This window comes from Agelaius phoeniceus, chromosome 27 (assembly GCF_051311805.1).
Source record: "Agelaius phoeniceus isolate bAgePho1 chromosome 27, bAgePho1.hap1, whole genome shotgun sequence".
In the NCBI taxonomy this organism is placed as follows: domain Eukaryota; kingdom Metazoa; phylum Chordata; class Aves; order Passeriformes; family Icteridae; genus Agelaius; species Agelaius phoeniceus.
In genome coordinates, this window is record NC_135291.1 from 1,740,010 (window position 1) to 1,756,182 (window position 16,173).

The window sequence follows — 16,173 nt, forward strand, 5'->3', positions numbered from 1 at the left end:
CCCATGTGAAAAGGCCCCTCTGCTCCTTCCAAGGACTGGCACTGAAACCCCCAGCCCGGGGCAGGTGTGTGGGGGAGGCAAGCTGACCAAAGCGAGATGTTTGCCTGCAGGTTGTGACCGCTGGACCAAGAACACAATGGCTCTCGTTTACTGCTGAGAACATGGACTACCTGTTACATCTATTCCTTATTGTATCTGTTTCCCCCCTCCCCGGCAATTTCCAATAGAGTTATCATAATAAAAACCTCTGAGTTAGCGAGAGACTTCGAGATCTCCCCGATGTAACAGGCGGATCCTTGACTGGACTGGACCAAAGGACTTCGTCTCTACGTTTGGTAGCTCTATTCCCCTCTTTCTCTCTCTCTCTCTCTCTTTTGTCTCTCTCTCTTCCTCTATCTTTTTCTCTCCCTTAATCCCTCTCTCGCATTTTGTGGGGTCATTCAATAAAGGTGCATTTGTTTTGATTATCATTGCAAACCCCCTTGTACCGTGTCGGTTCTTTTTGCACCCTGAGATCAAATCCACGAACCATCACGAAACCCGTCTGTGAGGATGGATCGTGACAGCCCCCGAGGACCCCTCCCCAAATTCCCCCCCAAAGCCCCCACAGCACCCCCAGACCCCGCTAAATCCCCCTCAAGTTCCCCCCAGATCCTCCCCAAATCCCCCCCAAACGTCCTCAAGACCCCTCCCCAAATTCCCCTTACGACCCCTCCAGGACCCCTCACCTGTTCCTGCGCCTCCTCAGCAGCTCCCGGAGCCCCCCGTCCTCTCCCAGCGCCTCCCCCGCTCTCTCCAGCGCCTCCCGCAGGACCCGCCCGAGCCCGGGGCGGCTCCCGGGGGTCCCTGAGGGGGTCCCGGCGGGCGGCGGGGGGGGAAGAGACACCCGCTCCATGCTCAGCCCCGGGGTCAGGGGGCGCCGCTTCGGGATCGGCTCTGATTGGCTGGAGCGGGGCGGAGGGGGCGGGAGTTGCTTCGAGGAGACGCCCGGTGATTGGTTGTTTTCGTAGAGGGCGGGGTGATTGACAGCAGAGGGGTGGGGGAGGCGGGCTTTGGCAAAGGGAAGGCGCGCAGTGATTGTTTAGATAGAGGCAAAAAAGGAGGGAGTTTCTGAGGGGAGACGCCCGGTGATTGGTTGGTTCAGCTCGAAGGAGGCGGGAGTAGCTGAAGGGAGGCGTGCGGTGATTGGTTGGATCGGCGCACGGGGAGGCCGGTGTTCTTGAGGGGAGACCCATGGTGATTGGCTCGTTTGGGGCAGGGTGCGCCGTGATTCGTTAATTTGGGACATTAACCACGGTGATTGGATCGTTGGGGCGGGCCGCGCCGCTATTGGCTGGGAAAAGTACGGGATTATTAAGGGAACATTCCCATTTTTTGGGGGGAAAAACTCTTGAATTTTTAAGGAAAAATTCCCGTTCTTTGCAGGAGAAACATTCCCGACATTTTTGACCCTACATGACCCCAAAACACTTGCAATAATCCCCAAATAACCCCAAATAACCCCAAACAATACCTAAAAGTCCCCCAAATAAGCCCAAAGAAATACAATAACCCCCAAAAAACAAAACAAGAAAACCCCAAATTAAACCCCCAAACAACCCCAAATGATTTCAAGTACAACTAAAAAAAAAACCCCATATACACCAACATAAACCCCAAGAACCCCAAATAATTCCAAATCAGCCCAAATAAACCCAAATAAGCCCAAACAAACCCAAATACTTTCAAATAAACCTAAATATCTCCAAATAACCCCAAATAAACAGAAATAAACCAAGTAAAACCTAAGATAAACCCCAAATAGTCCATAAATAGCCCCAAATCAACCCCAAACAATCCCTAAATAAACCCAAAGAAACCCCAAGTAACCTCAGTTCCTCCCGTCCCCACCCCAAAACATATCCCGACCAATCAGAACGCGCAGCACTGATGACGATCCAGTTGATGCGCAGAAACTCAGAGCACTGGCCCCGCTCAGTGATTTTCAGCCAATCAGCGCCCGGCCCGACTCTGACTCATCAGTTGCCAGGCACAGACCAAGGCCTCTTACTGCGGTACTCACAGACCGCACGGGGTAATTTCCAGCCAATCAGAGCGTGTCTCGCTGATGACTCATCAGTTGCCAGCAGCGCAATTTGGGGAGGGGGAGAAGGTGACCTTGGGGATGGGCTGGGGACCCCAAATTAATGCAAAACGGGGTCGGGACCCCAAAACGGAGCAGGAGGGGCCTGGAGCCCCCAAAACCAAACACGGGGGAGGGGACTGGGGGAAGGATCGCAAAGGGGAGGGAGAGTGGGGAAAAGAGGGGGGTGGGACCCCCAAATCGAGGTGGGAGGGGTATGGGACCCCTAAGGTAAGCTGGGAGGGGAATGGGATCCCAAAACTGAGCTGGGAGGGGGATGGAACACCCCAAATTGAGCTGGGAGGGGGGTGGGAACCCCAAACAGGATGAAGCCAAGTTTGTTCCTGGAATGTGTAAAGTAGTTTATGGATATTCATGAGGGTCTATAAATATGCAACAGGGTGATGTCATGGGAGACAAGGACCATCGAGCAAAGGTTGTTATGGCCATCAAGACCCCCCAGTAATTTCGGGGACACCTCTTAATTAATCTGGTTTTAATTAAATCAGCCTGTTGCATATTCATAGACCCTCAAGCATATCCATTACCTAATTTACATATTTCAGGAACTATTTTACATGGCTTGTCCTTGGGGATGTCTCCCCATTTCAGGAGCCTCCACTGAAATGGAAAATTTAAACCCTCTCCCTTTGATTACTACTACTACTACTACTACTACTACTACTACTACTACTACTACTACTACTGCTGCTGCTGCTACTACTGCTGCTACTACTACTACTCCTACTACTAAATTAAAATAATAATTATTTTGGAATTAAGGAGCTCTCAGGCAAAGATATGGGAGTAGAAATAACAGTTCTTTATTAGGAAAAATTAAAAATACAAATGCAGTAGTACAAACAAAAAAAAACAGTGACAGAGTCAGAATCCTCTGGGAATCCAGTGAAAAAGGTTGATCCTCTTGGAATCCAGTGGGAAAAGATTTATCCTCTGGGAATCCAATGGGAAAAGATTTATCCAGTGGGAAATGTGGGAGATTAGGGACCGACCGCAAGATCTCGCGATGTTGGGGCAGACAGAACCCCTCCCCTTTGCCGTTAAAGTTACTTAGCCCCCGTTTTGTTGGCCGTTAACCCCCGTTATCTATAACCCCGTGGAACCGTCAATAAACGCCATTCACCGTCCACCACCTTGGTGCATGCGAGTACTTGGTCCGAGTGGCAGGAGGGTTGCTGCCGTGCCATTCCCGATCCAGGCCGTCACGCCTCAAACGGAGGCAACAGGGAAAAGGGCTGATCCTCTGGGAATCCAGTGGGAAAAGGCTGATCCTCTGGGAATCCAGTGGAAAAACGTTGATCATCTAGGAATCCAGTGGGAAAAGCTTGATCCTCTAGGAATCCAGCGGAGAATGAGGCTGATCCCCTGGGAATCCCGTGGGAAAAGATTTATCCTCTGGGAATCCAGTGGAAAAAGCTGAAATTTTGGGAATCCAGTGGGAAAAAGGCTGATCCTTTGGGAATCCAGTGGGGAAACAGCTGATCCTCTGGGAATCCAGTGGGAAAAGGGCTGATCCTTTGGGAATTCATTTCTTACCCCCCAAAGACAGGGCAAAGGCAGGGCCATGGAGTTTTTATAGGGTATCCCAAGGGTGGAGTTGGGGTTTGGGTCAGGGGAGGAGTTCTCAGCAACACAAGAAGGGTGAGATCAAATTCCTGCCTCTTAGCAACAGCAGCACTCCACAAAGAACCTGTCCCCAAATCCTAAATTCCCTCTAAAACAACTGAGAAATTATGGAACTTCAGATATATTCAATCAATTTCCTTCATTTAACACAGCTTGGGGTGTTTTTAAAGGATGAAGGTGAAGCAGAGGAAAATTAAGGCCAAACCAAAAGGAGAAGCAGCCAGGGGTGTTCCCAACATGATCACAGGGAATGTGAGTGACCAGGGCTGTGCCCAAAGTGCCTCCTCCAGTGGGGGATGGAGCTGGAGCAGCGCACGAAGCTCTGCCCGCACTCGGGGCACTCGCAGGGCTCCCCTTACTGGTGCCTCCGTTGGGTCAAGATACAGCTCCTGGAGAAGCTCTTCCCACACTGGGGACACTCGTAGGGCCTCTCCCCTGTGTGGATGCACCGGTGGGTGATGAGGGTGGAGTTGTGCTTGAATCCCATCCCACAGTCAGGGCACTGAAAGGGCCTCTCCTCTCTGTGAATCCAATAGTGCTGGAGGAGACAGGAGCTGGTCTGAGACCTCTTCCTGCATTTATCACACTCATAGGGCCTCTCCCCAGTGTGGATCCTCTGGTGCTTGATCAGGTCCCAGTTCCACCTGAAGCTCTTCCCACACTCCACGCACCTGTGGGGCTTCTCCCCATCATGGAGCTGATCATGGAGCACCAGCTCCGAGCTCTGGCTCCATCTCCGGCCGCCTTCCCGGCCCAGGCTGGCTCTTTCCCCCTCCCATCCCCGCCATCTGCGTTTGCAGCCCCTCCTCGTGCGGCAGCTCCGCGGCTTTTCCTCCCCGTTGGCTTCCTGCGCCGTGGAGCCGCTCAAAACGGCCTCTGCCACCAGGTTCTGCCGCGGGCATTTGTCCTCCCTGCTCTCCACGCTCAGCTCCTGCTCTGGGGGAGGAAGGACAAGAACAGCATGGGATTTGCCTCCATGCCACAGGCAAGGGCAAGGAGATCCCCTCAGGGCGTCCCCGGCAGGACGGCACCGCCACCCCCGATGTCCCCCCATGGGGCCTTTTCCGCTCAGCCTTGGACTTCTTCATTCTCCAAACATCTCCCAAAAACCCCAACCCAGGGACCCCCCGGGATATCCAGGCCGAGCTCCCCGTCCCCGCTGACTGGTGCGATGGGGGGGGCGATGATCCCACAGGTGGGGGCTGCGAATTCAGGCAGGGCTCGAGCGCGACTCCTTCAGCTCAGCCTCGATTCGCCTTTGTCCCTCCTCTTCCTCTTCCTCCTGCTCCTCCTGTTCCATCCCCCCTCCCATTCCTCTGTGTTATCCCCACCTCCTTCTCCTCCTTCCATCGCTGCTCTCTCTCTGCCTTCCTCCCTCCTCTTCCATCTCCCCTCCCCCTGCTCCTCTCCCCTAACCGGCTGGAACCCTGAAGGAAAGGGGGCAGGGAAAGGGCGGGAACCGTGAGGGGAAAGGGGCGGGCTCAGGCCAAGGGCGGCAACTGTGAGGGGACGCTCTGGGAGGCTGCAACGGACTGAACATGAACGGGAGAGAAATCAGTATATGTGAGAGTTCTGTTTCCTATCGAATACATTCCACACACCCAGCCCCACACAATCCCCATCCCACCGCTCTAAATTGGCATCCCACTTTTCCCAATCTCCCCCCTCACCCGTCTCAGCCTGGCGACTGTGGAATTGAGTGAGTTTGGTGTGGGATTGAGATTTTTCAGGTGGGTGTGCGCACTTTTGGGGTAAGATTGAGCTGTTTTCACTGGGATTTGAGTGGTTTTGAGGTGACAGATCCATCCCTCTTGGCTTTTGCAGTGCAAAGAGATGCAAAAGAGAGAAACATTAAGGTCAAACCAAAAGGAGAAGCAGCCAGGTGTGTTCCCAACATAGATCACAGGGAATATGAGTGACCAGGGCTGTGCCCAAAGTGCCTCCTCCAGTGGGGGATGGAGCTGGAGCAGCGCACGAAGCTCTGCCCGCACTCGGGGCACTCACAGGGCTTCCCTTACCGATGCCTCCGTTGGTGGTGGGTCAAGTTAGAGCTGCAGGAGAAGCTCTTCCCACACTGGGGACACTCGTAGGGCCTCTCCCCTGTGTGGATGCGCCGGTGGGTGATGAGGGTGGAGTTGCGCTTGAATCCCTTCCCACAGTCAGGGCACTGGAAGGGCCTCTCCTCTCTGTGAATCCAATAGTGCCGGAGGAGACAGGACCTGGTCTGAAACCTCTTCCTGCATTTATCACACTCGTAGGGCCGTTCCCCAGTGTGGATGCGCCGGTGGGTGATGAGGGTGGACTTGTACTTGAATCCCTTCCCACACTCAGGGCATTGGAAGGGCCTCTCCTCTGTGTGACTCTGATAGTGCTGGAGGAGATGGGAGTTGGTCAGAAACCTCTTCCCACACTTGGAACACTCATAGGGCCTTTCCCCAGTGTGGGTCCTCTGGTGCTTGATCAGGCTGGAGCTCTGGCTGAAGCACATCCCACACTCGGAACACTTGTACGGCCTTTCTCCAGTGTGGATCCTCTGGTGGCTGATCAGGATGGAGCTGCACCTAAAGCTCTTCCCACAGTCCCCACACTCAAAGGGCATTTCCCCAGTGTGGGTCCTCTGGTGCCTTATCAGGTGGGAGCTCATGGTGAAGCTCTTCCCACAGTCCCCACACTCGTAGGGCTTCTCCCCAGTGTGGGTCCTCTGGTGCTTCATCAGGTTGGAGCTGTCGCTGAAGCTCTTCCCACACTCCCCACACTCGTAGGGCTTCTCCCCAGTGTGGGTCCTCTGGTGCCTGATCAGGGTGGAGCTGTCGCTGAAGCTCTTCCCACACTCCCCACACTCGTAGGGCCGCTCTCCAGTGTGGATCCTCTGGTGCTTGATCAGGTCCCAGTTCCACCTGAAGCTCTTCCCACACTCCACGCACCTGTGGGGCTTCTCCCCATCATGGAGCTGCTCATGGAGCACCAGCTCCGAGCTCTGGCTCCATCTCCGGCCGCCTTCCCGGCCCAGGCTGGCTCTTTCCCCCTCCCATCCCCGCCATCTGCGTTTGCAGCCCCTCCTCGTGCGGCAGCTCCGCGGCTTTTCCTCCCCGTTGGCTTCCTGCGCCGTGGAGCCGCTCAAAACGGCCTCTGCCACCAGGTTCTGCCGCGGGCATTTGTCCTCCCTGCTCTCCATGCTCAGCTCCTGCTCTGGGGGAGGAAGGACAAGGACAGCATGGGATTTGCCTCCGTGCCACAGGCAAGGGCAAGGAGATCCCCCCAGGGCTGAGCTGCAGCCGGGGGCCCTGCTGGGCTGGGAGATGGAGCAGCACAGAGGGGAAAGGGGCACTGACTTCCTCCTCACCTGCCTCAGTGTCCCGGGGCATCTTCCTCTTCCTCGCAGCCTCCCTGGGGTTGCCAATGGGAAATCCTGGTTTGTGGAAAACAAGGGATGAGCGCGTTTGTAGGAGCGTCGGGGGGTAGGACGGTCGGGACGGGCGGAGACGAGAGATCTCTGCAGCCAGGCCCTGGAACTTGCGGTTTATTGCAAAGGGCCCGGGTGCAGGGCCCCGCTTGGAGCTGCCAGGCACAGCTCGGAGCAGGCCCGAGAGAAGAGAGGGGTAGAGAGGATGAGAGGGTAAGAGAGTAAGAGGGGAAGAGTGTAAGAGAGTAAGGTTCCCGTTACAATACAGTAAATCTTCTTCTGTGTTGAATATTCTATTTCTCACTAGCCAATCTAGTACAAGACACAAATCCTATAGCATTTATATACAGCCTGTAAGAATCACTACATCACCATACTGTGTTACATTTTGAACCCTAAAAACTCCTCTTTGGACCCCTTCTGCTGAGCTAGTAGGGTCTGCTCTGACCCTTGGATCTGTCTGCAAGCAGAGGGAGTTGTTTCATCAAAAGGGGATTACCTTCAGTTGGGCCACACCATTGTTTTCCAGTTGTTCACTAACTGAGGTATCTCAAAGCTTGCTTTCATTTCAATCTTCCTTATAGTTTCTATATTGTCAAAATCTTTTGCCAGACAATCATATTTATAAGGCTTTCCTGTTTCATCTTCCCCAACACACATTGAGTTTGAAGGTCCCTCTGCCCGACTCCATCTCTACAAGTCACTGGCCTTCTGGGCTCCCGAAAAACCTCCCAAACACCAGGATTCAGCCCTGAAAAAGCCTCCCAGGAGTTCCCTGTCCCTGGTCCCTCCCCTCTCGAGTTCGGGGGTTCCCCCCTGTCCCAGCTGCTGGGGTCACGCTTGGATTGGGGGTCCCCCTTCTCCTCGGTGCCCACCCTGCCCAGGCTGCTGGCAGTCCCAGCAATGCCAAAAGCTCCCCCCACTTCGCTCTCCCCATTTTGGGATGCCGGGGCTCTTTGGGCTCCCGGGCTCCCTTCTCCCCTCATTCTCTGCTCTGGGCTGCAGCGGCTCCAAGGAGTCCCCCCTGCCCCTCTCCAGGCTCTTGAGGCTCCCGCCAATGGCGGCGCTCCCCCCTCTCTGGGCTCCCCACTTTGGCCTCCTGGGGCACACAGGGCTCTGCTCCTCCAGGCTGCCTCTGCCGGCAGCCGCCACCACCACCCCCCGATGTCCCCCCAAGGGGCCTTTTCCGCTCAGCCTTGGACTTCTTCATTCCCCAAACATCCCCCCAAAAACCCAACCCAGGGACCCCCCGGGATATCCGGGCCGAGCTCCCCCTCCCCGCTCACCGGAGCCATGGGGGGGGCGATGATCCCACAGGTGGGGGCTGCGAATTCAGGCAGGGATCGACGGCCTGGCTCCCTCAGCTCAGCCTCCATCCGCCTTTGTCCCTCCTCTTCCTCTTCCTCCTGCTCCTCCTCCTCCATTCCCCCTCCCTCCTCCTTCTGCTCTGTCTTATCTCCCCCTCCTTCTCCTCTTCCATCCCTGCCCTTCCCTGCCTCCTCCTCCTCCCCCAGCAGCAGCCACACCCTCGGTGCCCCGTTCCCGCAGCCCTCGCAGCCCGCGGCAGCAGCGGCGATGGAGCCGGGACAGGTCGGCATGGGCAGCGCGGGGCTCTCGGCTGCTCCCAGCCGCTGCGGGCAGGGGGAACCCGGCCAGGGCCAAGGGAGAGGCAAACTGACCAAACTGGGGGCACATCACAAAGCTAAGGATGCAGCAGAAAATGGAGCTGAGTGAGTTATGTTAATATTAACTCCAAACGAGGAAAAACTGGAAATTCCAAAGTTTACGGAAGACGAGAAAAAAGAATCAAACAAGATAGGAAGTGAACAAGATAAATCAAGGAAATGGAAACTTCTTGATGGAAGACAATTACTTAATAAAATGGGCTTACTAGGAAAATATTAGAAGACATGCATCAGAAAACCCATTGGTACTCAAGCTTTGTGTGATCATTTTTTAAGGAACTATGGGTGCACTGGGATTTTTGGAGGAGCAAAGCAAGTTACTGAAAGATGCTTAAATTGCCAAAGGATAAATAAAAAGGTGATGAGAAAAACAACATCAGGAGGTCGTGAGGTAGCTTGTCGACCATTTCAAAGTATCCAAGCAGAAGTTTAGATTTGTTAGGTTCTGGATTTATTTGTAAAAAAACCCGTTTAATCTAGAAGAAAGAGAATATGCCATAGGTTAGACAGGAGATTTTAGGAGAATAAAAATCTTTAAAGTTTCAGAAACACCCGAGACAAAACAAGAAAAGAAAAAGGGGAAATGAAAGGGAGGGGAACAAGAGGAAAAATCAGAAAGAGAGTGGGATCCTCTGCAGCTCTTGCCCCCTCCGTTCGCGGCCGAGGCGCCTGTCCCGGGTCCCGGCTCGTTGCCCGCCTCAGCTCCGCCTGCCCCGGTTTCCATCCCAGGTGCGGGCTCACTGCCCAGGGCAGCTCCACCTGCCCCGGCGCTGGCGGTGAATTTGTGTGCCCTGCTCCCACTGCCCGGCCCGCGGCCGCTCTGCCGGCCATGCTGGGGAAGATGGGGGTTGCTCTGTCCTGCCGCCTGGGCCGAGGTCACCGCGCCGACCGCACCGAGGGCGGGTCCCAGCCATCCCATCCCCGGCTGCCCTGCCCGTGCCAGCTGCGCTGGGCACCGCCGCTGCTGCTGCCGGGGTCTCCCACCTGCCTTTTCTCTGCCGGGAGCTGCCGGATCAGCCGCCATAAGCCATGTGGGGGCTGCCCACGCTCCGGCTCGGCCTCCACGGGAAGATCCCCCTCTGGCGATTCCGGCAGCAGACCCTGCCCACACTCCCACCGAGCCTCGGCGGGATATCCTCCCCTGACCCCGGCCTGCTCTGAGTTACATCCCCTTAGTAACCACAGCTCCGGCTGTTCAGGGAAACTCTTTCTCTCTCCAGGAAGCACCTTATCGAAACACTAGGAGCTCAGTTAAAAGACAGCCCTCTCCAAATCCTTTCTCAAAACACGGGAGAAAGGCTACAGAAGGTAAAAAAGTGAAAGAGTTAGATGAAGGGATTGCTCTATTTCCGTTAAGAGAGGTTCCCATGGCAGGGATGCGCTGCCCTGCCCCGCGGGAGCCACCGGCGCCCCTGCCGGCCGTGCCCGGAACTGCACCCAAGGGGAAAGCGCCGCAGCCGAAAGGCCGGGACTGGCTCCGGGCTCTGTTTGTTGGCACTGCCGGAGCTGGTGTTCTTTGTTTGCTTTATTTACACACTAGTAAAGAACTGGTATTCCTATTCCCATAGCTTTGCCTGAGAGTCCCTTGATTTCACTAGTCTAAAAATTAAGAGGGAGAGGGTTTGCATTCTCCATTCCGAGAGGCTTTTTCTGCCTTCCCAAGCAGACACCTGTCTTGTAAAGCAAGACAAACACCCACAGGCACTGAGGGGGGCTGCAGGAGGGGCAGAAGAAGGCCCTGCAGCACTTGGGCACAAAGGCCCAGCAGGTGAATGCAAGAAGGGAGCAGCAAAAGGCCAGGCTGAAGGCAAAGGCCAGGGCAGAGCTCCTACAGCCCCTGAGGGATCAGCCCCAGGGCCCAAGGGGGCCCCAGCACCCAGGGCACGGGCTCGGCCACAAGCACCCGGCAGAGGCATTGCCCTCCTCGGCAGGGGACAGCCCACCCTAACAGCCCCTGGCAAGGAATCAGGGCTCCAGCTGCAGGGCACAAGGACACTGCAAGCACAGACAGCAGCACCTGCAGGACGAGCAAGTCCACCCCGTGATGGACATGGATTGGCAGGGCTGTCACAGCTCCCATCACACCAGGGACCCTCCACACTGGAGCCCTTGAGAACATTCAGGTGGGTCTGCATTGAGAGGAGGCATTTTCTGAGGGACACAGGGGCCTCTCAATGCACTCTGAATCTTAGACCTAAGGGGGAAAAATGCAAAAGATTTGTTTGATTAGTGAGGGGATAAGTAGAAAAGATGTATGGTTTTATTCAACCACTATTAGTAGATCTGGGAGATGGATTGGAAATGCATGAATTTTTATTTGCTCCTAATTCTTATCATGATTTACTGGGAAGGGATTTGATCGCTAAACTTGGAACACAAATTAATATTATAAAAGGTGATACAGAGGCCAGTTCCGTTGCACCTCTGTGTCAAATGTCTGGCCAGGCCTATGCTGAAGTGAACCCAGAAGTGTGGGCAGCCCCAGGGAAAGAGGGAAAATTAGATAAGGAGCCTCTCAAAAGTACTCTGAAGCAACCAGGACAAGTGGTGTCTAAAAGCAACAACCTGTTCCAGGGGAGGGAAGGAAGGGGAATCAGACAAAGCGCAGGTCACCGCCCCATGCTCAGCTCAACCCAAGGAGCTCTGGGTGCTTGTAAGAGCCTGGCACTGAAATGCCCTGAGCAGGAAGGCTTCAATATCTTCTGCTGACACCATGGCACCTAACAGGGGGGCAAAAGCAATTCTGAATGCTTCAGCAAGCACTGGATCAGAGATCAAGGTAGATTCTCCCACAGGAAGCTGGGCTGGCACAGAGCCTGCCCTGGCACTTTGCTGTTGCCAACACCCAGCCAGGACATCGGCTCCTGCCTAAGGAGTGCAAAGCAGCACCACTGGTGGCCAAGGGGCCCATGCCAAGTGTCCCTGAGGCCAGAAACAGCCGCCAGCACAGCTGAACACGGGGGGACCCCTCAGCCTGGCCTCAGGGGCTCTGAAGCCCCGGAGATTTGCACTTCCCGCCTGCAGCAGGACCATGGCAGCCGCCCCCGAGCCTGCCCTGAAGGCAACGCAGCAGCAGCCAGGGCTCCACAGCGGGCCAAGCCCCTGGGCCTGCCCACAGATCCTCTGCTCAAACCCTCGGAAATCCTGGCCACCCTCCCCTGGCACCTCCAGCCACTGCGGCCAAGCCTCGCTGCCACTGCTGCAGCTTCAGCGCTGGCTGGGCCTGCACTGCCACAGCTGCTGGGGAGCACCACGGCACAATTCCACTCTGGGGCTCACTCACACCCACACTCTGGGCTGACTGCGACTGCATTGCTGCAAAATGTACCCATTTTGGTTCTTTTCAATCTTCTTTCTCTCCTCAGGCTTGGTTTGCCTTTGCCTTGGGGAAAGGAATTTTTAAAGGTTTTATTTAAGGGCTGTTACACCACTCAATGGAGATGAGTTCAACATCTCAACAGACTGGGAATAGCCCAAAAGACACCCAGAGATAACGACCAGCAACAAAACATCAACGCCCAGCAGCAAACAGCAACCAACAGCTACCCCAGACACTGCCCCCGGCACAGCTGGAGACACCTGGTCTGGAAAAGGCTGAGAAGGAAATCCAGGAGTGTGGACCGAATTCACAGCAGAGGGGAAGAAATCCGGGTCCAACAGGAAACCAAATACTAAAAACCTACACAACATGGAAGCAATGAACATTAAACCAGGGGATTTAGATTGGTTCAGACTACATAAAGTTTAGGAAAAATCCAGTAAAACTCACATGCCATGGAATGATTTTCTCTGCACAGCCGGGTTATTTGTGAAAGAAATTATTTCTGTTGCACATCCTGGCCAGAACCAAGCAATGCCTTGACTCTCTAACACTAAAGAGATTCTTGGAGAGTTTTTGTTTTCCCTGCAGTTTCAGTGACAAAATTACAACATAAGAAAAACTTTTCATAATATTCTTTCTCACTTCATTTTGTCAGGAAGGTTTGGGACAGAAGGGTGAGAATCAAGTTTTGGTCTGGCTTTTTCCATGTTCACCTTAAGGCTGCATTCTGAAAAAAGTTACAAGAGCTTTAAAGGTGAAAATTTAAACCATAAACAGTTAATAGTTTGTTTCAACATTGTTTAAAGAAACAAACAAACAAACTTAAAAAACCAAACCAAATAGCCAAACAAAAGAAAAGGAAAAAAAAAATCCAAAAAAATAAGCAGATTCTGGGGGGGCCACATGTGACTCACCAGATGGCTGCCCTGGAAGAGAAGCTTTATTCCAGGCAGCCTGCAGAGGAGCTTTAGAAATGCAAATGAACACTGCTGGGCAAAGCCTGGACAATGGACCTGGGTCTCTTGCCTGGGGCACGAATTGGGCTGATTCCCTCTGCCCCTCACCCCAAGCTCTGCCTGCTTGCACTGATGGAATTTGCACAGCTCAAGGCAGAGCCCAGGGTGAGGATATCTGACCCTGCAACAGAAACGGGTGAAGCTGCAAAGGGAAACGGCAAATGGAGAATGTTGGGAAAATTTCACTATAAATAAATGGGGGGGAATCACCCTCTGCCCACTCCAACATGTGCTGTCACTGTCAGTGTTATATAGGGTGTATTAGAGCACAGATGTTCGTGCTATCACAAGTTCAGGGAAATCAGTTCAGAATCAAAGTAATTGATGTAGTCTTGGCTGAAAGGAGGGCCCAAAATGGGGAAAAGATGAACGGCCACCAGAACAAATCCTACAACACCGTGCACCAGACTCTGGGAACCCGAACCAATTCATATCAGGAGCCACAGAACCCATTCCTCATTTCAATGGCATCATTAGATTACAAACTGTCCTCAGAATAACCAACCAGACAGCTCCAGCTCCTGACCTTCCTGCTGAGCAATCCACTGAAATGAGGAACAAAGGCGATGGGATCAGATTACCTTTTAGCAGAAAAAAGAGTTTGTGGAAAATTAAATGACTCAAACTGCTGTTGGCAAATAGATGACAAAGGAAAAGTGCTGAAACAGATAACAAAGGAAACAAGAAAGCAGCTCATGTATTGGTCCAAACGTGAAAAGGATGGGAATGGGACACGGTTTCGAGGCTCCCTGGCAGACCATGGGTTAAACGAATGCTGTTTCTCCTCTCCTGTGCTACAGCAACTCTCACCTTTTTACCATGCTCCACACCTTGAGAGTGCAGCTCATTCAGCAGCTGAGCGAGGGGCCAGGGGCTTGTAGATAAGGAAGTAACGGGCGAAACCACCAGCTTCAATAATTGTCACTAATTAACATGGACTGCTGCTCACAGAAAGTCCCGCTAAATTCCTGAACTTCCAGAAGAACAAAGACTTAACAGAGCCGTGAATATCGGCTGTTCTACAAAAGTGGGGTGCACATTAACGAGGACATGCAGTTGGCAGATGTGGAAGTCTGAACCTTCCAAGTACCTCAGCCAGTGGGCAAAAGGAGAGGGAGAAGCGGCCGGGAAAATGAGGATAAAAAGGAGGCTGCGAACTACAGCAATGGCAGAGAGCGCACAGCAAATGCCCCACGGCCTCTCCCTCTGCTCAGCAATAAAGTCACTTGTACAGGACTCCTCTGTCTCCTCTGGGCACAGAAACCTCCGGCCACGTCAATTTCCCTGCACAGCCCCGGGCACGGGGCAGCCGCCTCTGTCCCAGCCACAGCAACCGGGCCGAGCCAGCGCTGCTCCGGCAGCGGCTCCTGCCGAGGCAGCGGCCGCAAGGAGACCGCGGGCAGCCGCTCCCGCAGCGCCCTCACGCCAGCGGCAACACGCGCCGGACACGGCACAACGAACCCGCCTGAGCCCCCTGCCGCCCCCGAGGCCCGCAGCAAGCCCCGAGCCCCCGCACAACCCAGCGCGGCTCCCACCTGCGCTGCGGCCGCCTCCCAGCTCCGCCGCCGCCGCCTCACCGCGCTCCGGCCGCTGCCGCCGCTCCCGGGCCCGCACACACGCTCCGCCAATGGCGCCGCTGCCGAGCCACGGCCGCCCTCAGGCCGCCACCGGGCCCCTGCCCCGCCTCGCTTCCACCAATCAGCGCGCCAGAACCACGACTGACGGCACCGTCGGCCAATCGCAGCCAGGGGCGGGCTCTGCACACGGCACAGCCTCGCCCCGCGCTCTCAGGGTCCCCCGGGCTGCGTGAGGGCAGAGCCGGAGATGAGGAACAGCCCTGGAACGGGCCCGGGCCCGAGGGGAATTGAGCTGAAAACACAAACAAACTTCTCCGCACCTCCCGCCACGGCTTTCCCGGCACTGCGGCTTCGGTGGCCCCGGCTCAGCGGGAAGTCCTGGAGCCTCACTTCTCCTACCCCTAATTAGGAGCATCAGTGCATCGCTTTGATTTCCCCCAAAAAGGGAAAACTGCCGCAAACGCCTGTGGATGAGTGGGGGAGGGGAGAGATTTCTGACAGAAAACTCCAAAACCTCAGAGCAGGATAATGAGAAGTAAGTGAAGAGCCTTAAATCCAGCCTTCCCCCACGCCTCCCTCCTTCCAGCTGCACCTCCTACCCCGGCAGTGCCGGAGACAGGGAATGGGGCCGTGCTCACTTCATGCCCCGGGGCTTCTCCCTCTGCTCAGGGACAGAGTCGTTCCCCTGCTGCACCCTGGGCTCTCTCCCACCGGAGACTTCTCCAGGAACTTCTCCAAGCTGAGTCCATCCCACGGGGCACAGCCCCCCTCCAAGTGCTGCAGCGTGGGTCACTGTGCCCCGGGGTCAGTCCTGCCAGGACAGGCTGCTCCAGCGGGGCCCCTCTGGCCACGGGGTCACAGCCTCCTCTCAGGCATCCCCGTGCTCCAGCGTGGCTGCTCCGGGGGCTGCAGGGGGATCTCTGCATCCCCATGGATCTCTGCATGGGGATCTCTGCAGCCCCATGGATCTGCAGGGGGATCTCTGCATCCCCGTAGATCTCTGCATCTGGCACCACCGTTTTTGGAGGAGCCAGGAATAGGCTGAGCTCTGCCTGAAGCTCTTCTCACATTCCTCACACCCTTCCCGGCACAGGGAGGCTTTTACCTCCTCACAGCTCTCCAGGCTGGGTTTGCAGCCCCTCCTCGTGTGGAATCTCTGGGGCTTTTCCTCCCCGTTGGATTCCTGCGCCGTGGAGCCGTTCCAAATGGCCTCTTCCACGAGGTTCTGTGGCAGGGATTTGTTCTCCCTGGTCTCTGTCCACAGCTCAGTGCTTGGGGGAGGAAGGACAAGGAGAGGAAGAGACAGGGAGAAGGGAAAAGGAAAAGGCAGGAGGAGAGGAAGGAACAAGAAGGAACAAGGGAGGAAGGAGATGGGAAAGGAATGTGGATGGATGAAGGACA

At 55.0% G+C, this 16,173-nt stretch overlaps 2 protein-coding genes across 13 annotated transcripts in view; one reads left to right on the plus strand and one right to left on the minus strand.

The window, feature by feature from the left end:
• The window catches only part of LOC129132025 (uncharacterized), a 261,039-nt gene that overhangs the window by 85,887 nt on the left and 158,979 nt on the right, over nt 1-16,173 (plus strand). Inside the window, exon 1 of one of the 9 annotated variants that reach the window (XR_013185387.1) lies at nt 8,718-8,762. The exons of 5 other annotated variants lie outside the window; for them this stretch is intronic. The gene's annotated coding sequence lies outside the window, so the exon portion shown is untranslated. Of the gene's footprint in view, nt 1-8,717; nt 8,763-16,173 lie in introns of those variants that run through there. 3 more of the 9 variants (XR_013185391.1, XR_013185383.1, XR_013185380.1) reach the window with 3 other exon arrangements.
• On the minus strand, nt 2,925-14,874 carry LOC143695918 (uncharacterized). 4 transcript variants are annotated; one of them, XM_077191138.1, is made up of 4 exons: nt 14,731-14,874; nt 7,113-7,178; nt 5,788-6,958; nt 2,925-4,705 (listed from the first exon to the last, which is right to left on the minus strand). In XM_077191138.1, the coding sequence occupies exons 2-4, from the start codon at nt 7,132-7,134 to the stop codon at nt 4,471-4,473; spliced, it is 1,428 nt and encodes a 475-aa protein (XP_077047253.1). In that variant the 5' UTR covers nt 7,135-7,178; nt 14,731-14,874; the 3' UTR covers nt 2,925-4,470. The 4 variants fall into 4 exon arrangements, with proteins under 4 accessions (XP_077047253.1, XP_077047254.1, XP_077047251.1 ...); XM_077191139.1 differs by lacking the exon at nt 14,731-14,874 and adding an exon at nt 12,627-12,966; XM_077191136.1 differs by lacking the exon at nt 14,731-14,874 and adding an exon at nt 8,459-8,623 and having other exon boundaries at nt 5,788-6,953.

Coding starts and splice junctions, on each gene's coding strand:
- LOC143695918 (XM_077191136.1), bottom strand. CDS start 8,596: ATGGAGGAGGAGGAGCAGGAGGAAGAGGAAGAGGAGGGACAAAGGCGG. Junction 6,954..7,112: donor GCCCCGGGACACTGAGGCAG/GTGAGGAGGAAG, acceptor CCCCCAGAGCAG/GAGCTGAGCATGGAGAGCAG. Junction 4,706..5,787: donor CACCACCAACGGAGGCATCG/GTAAGGGAAGCC, acceptor TTCCTCCCCCAG/AGCAGGAGCTGAGCGTGGAG.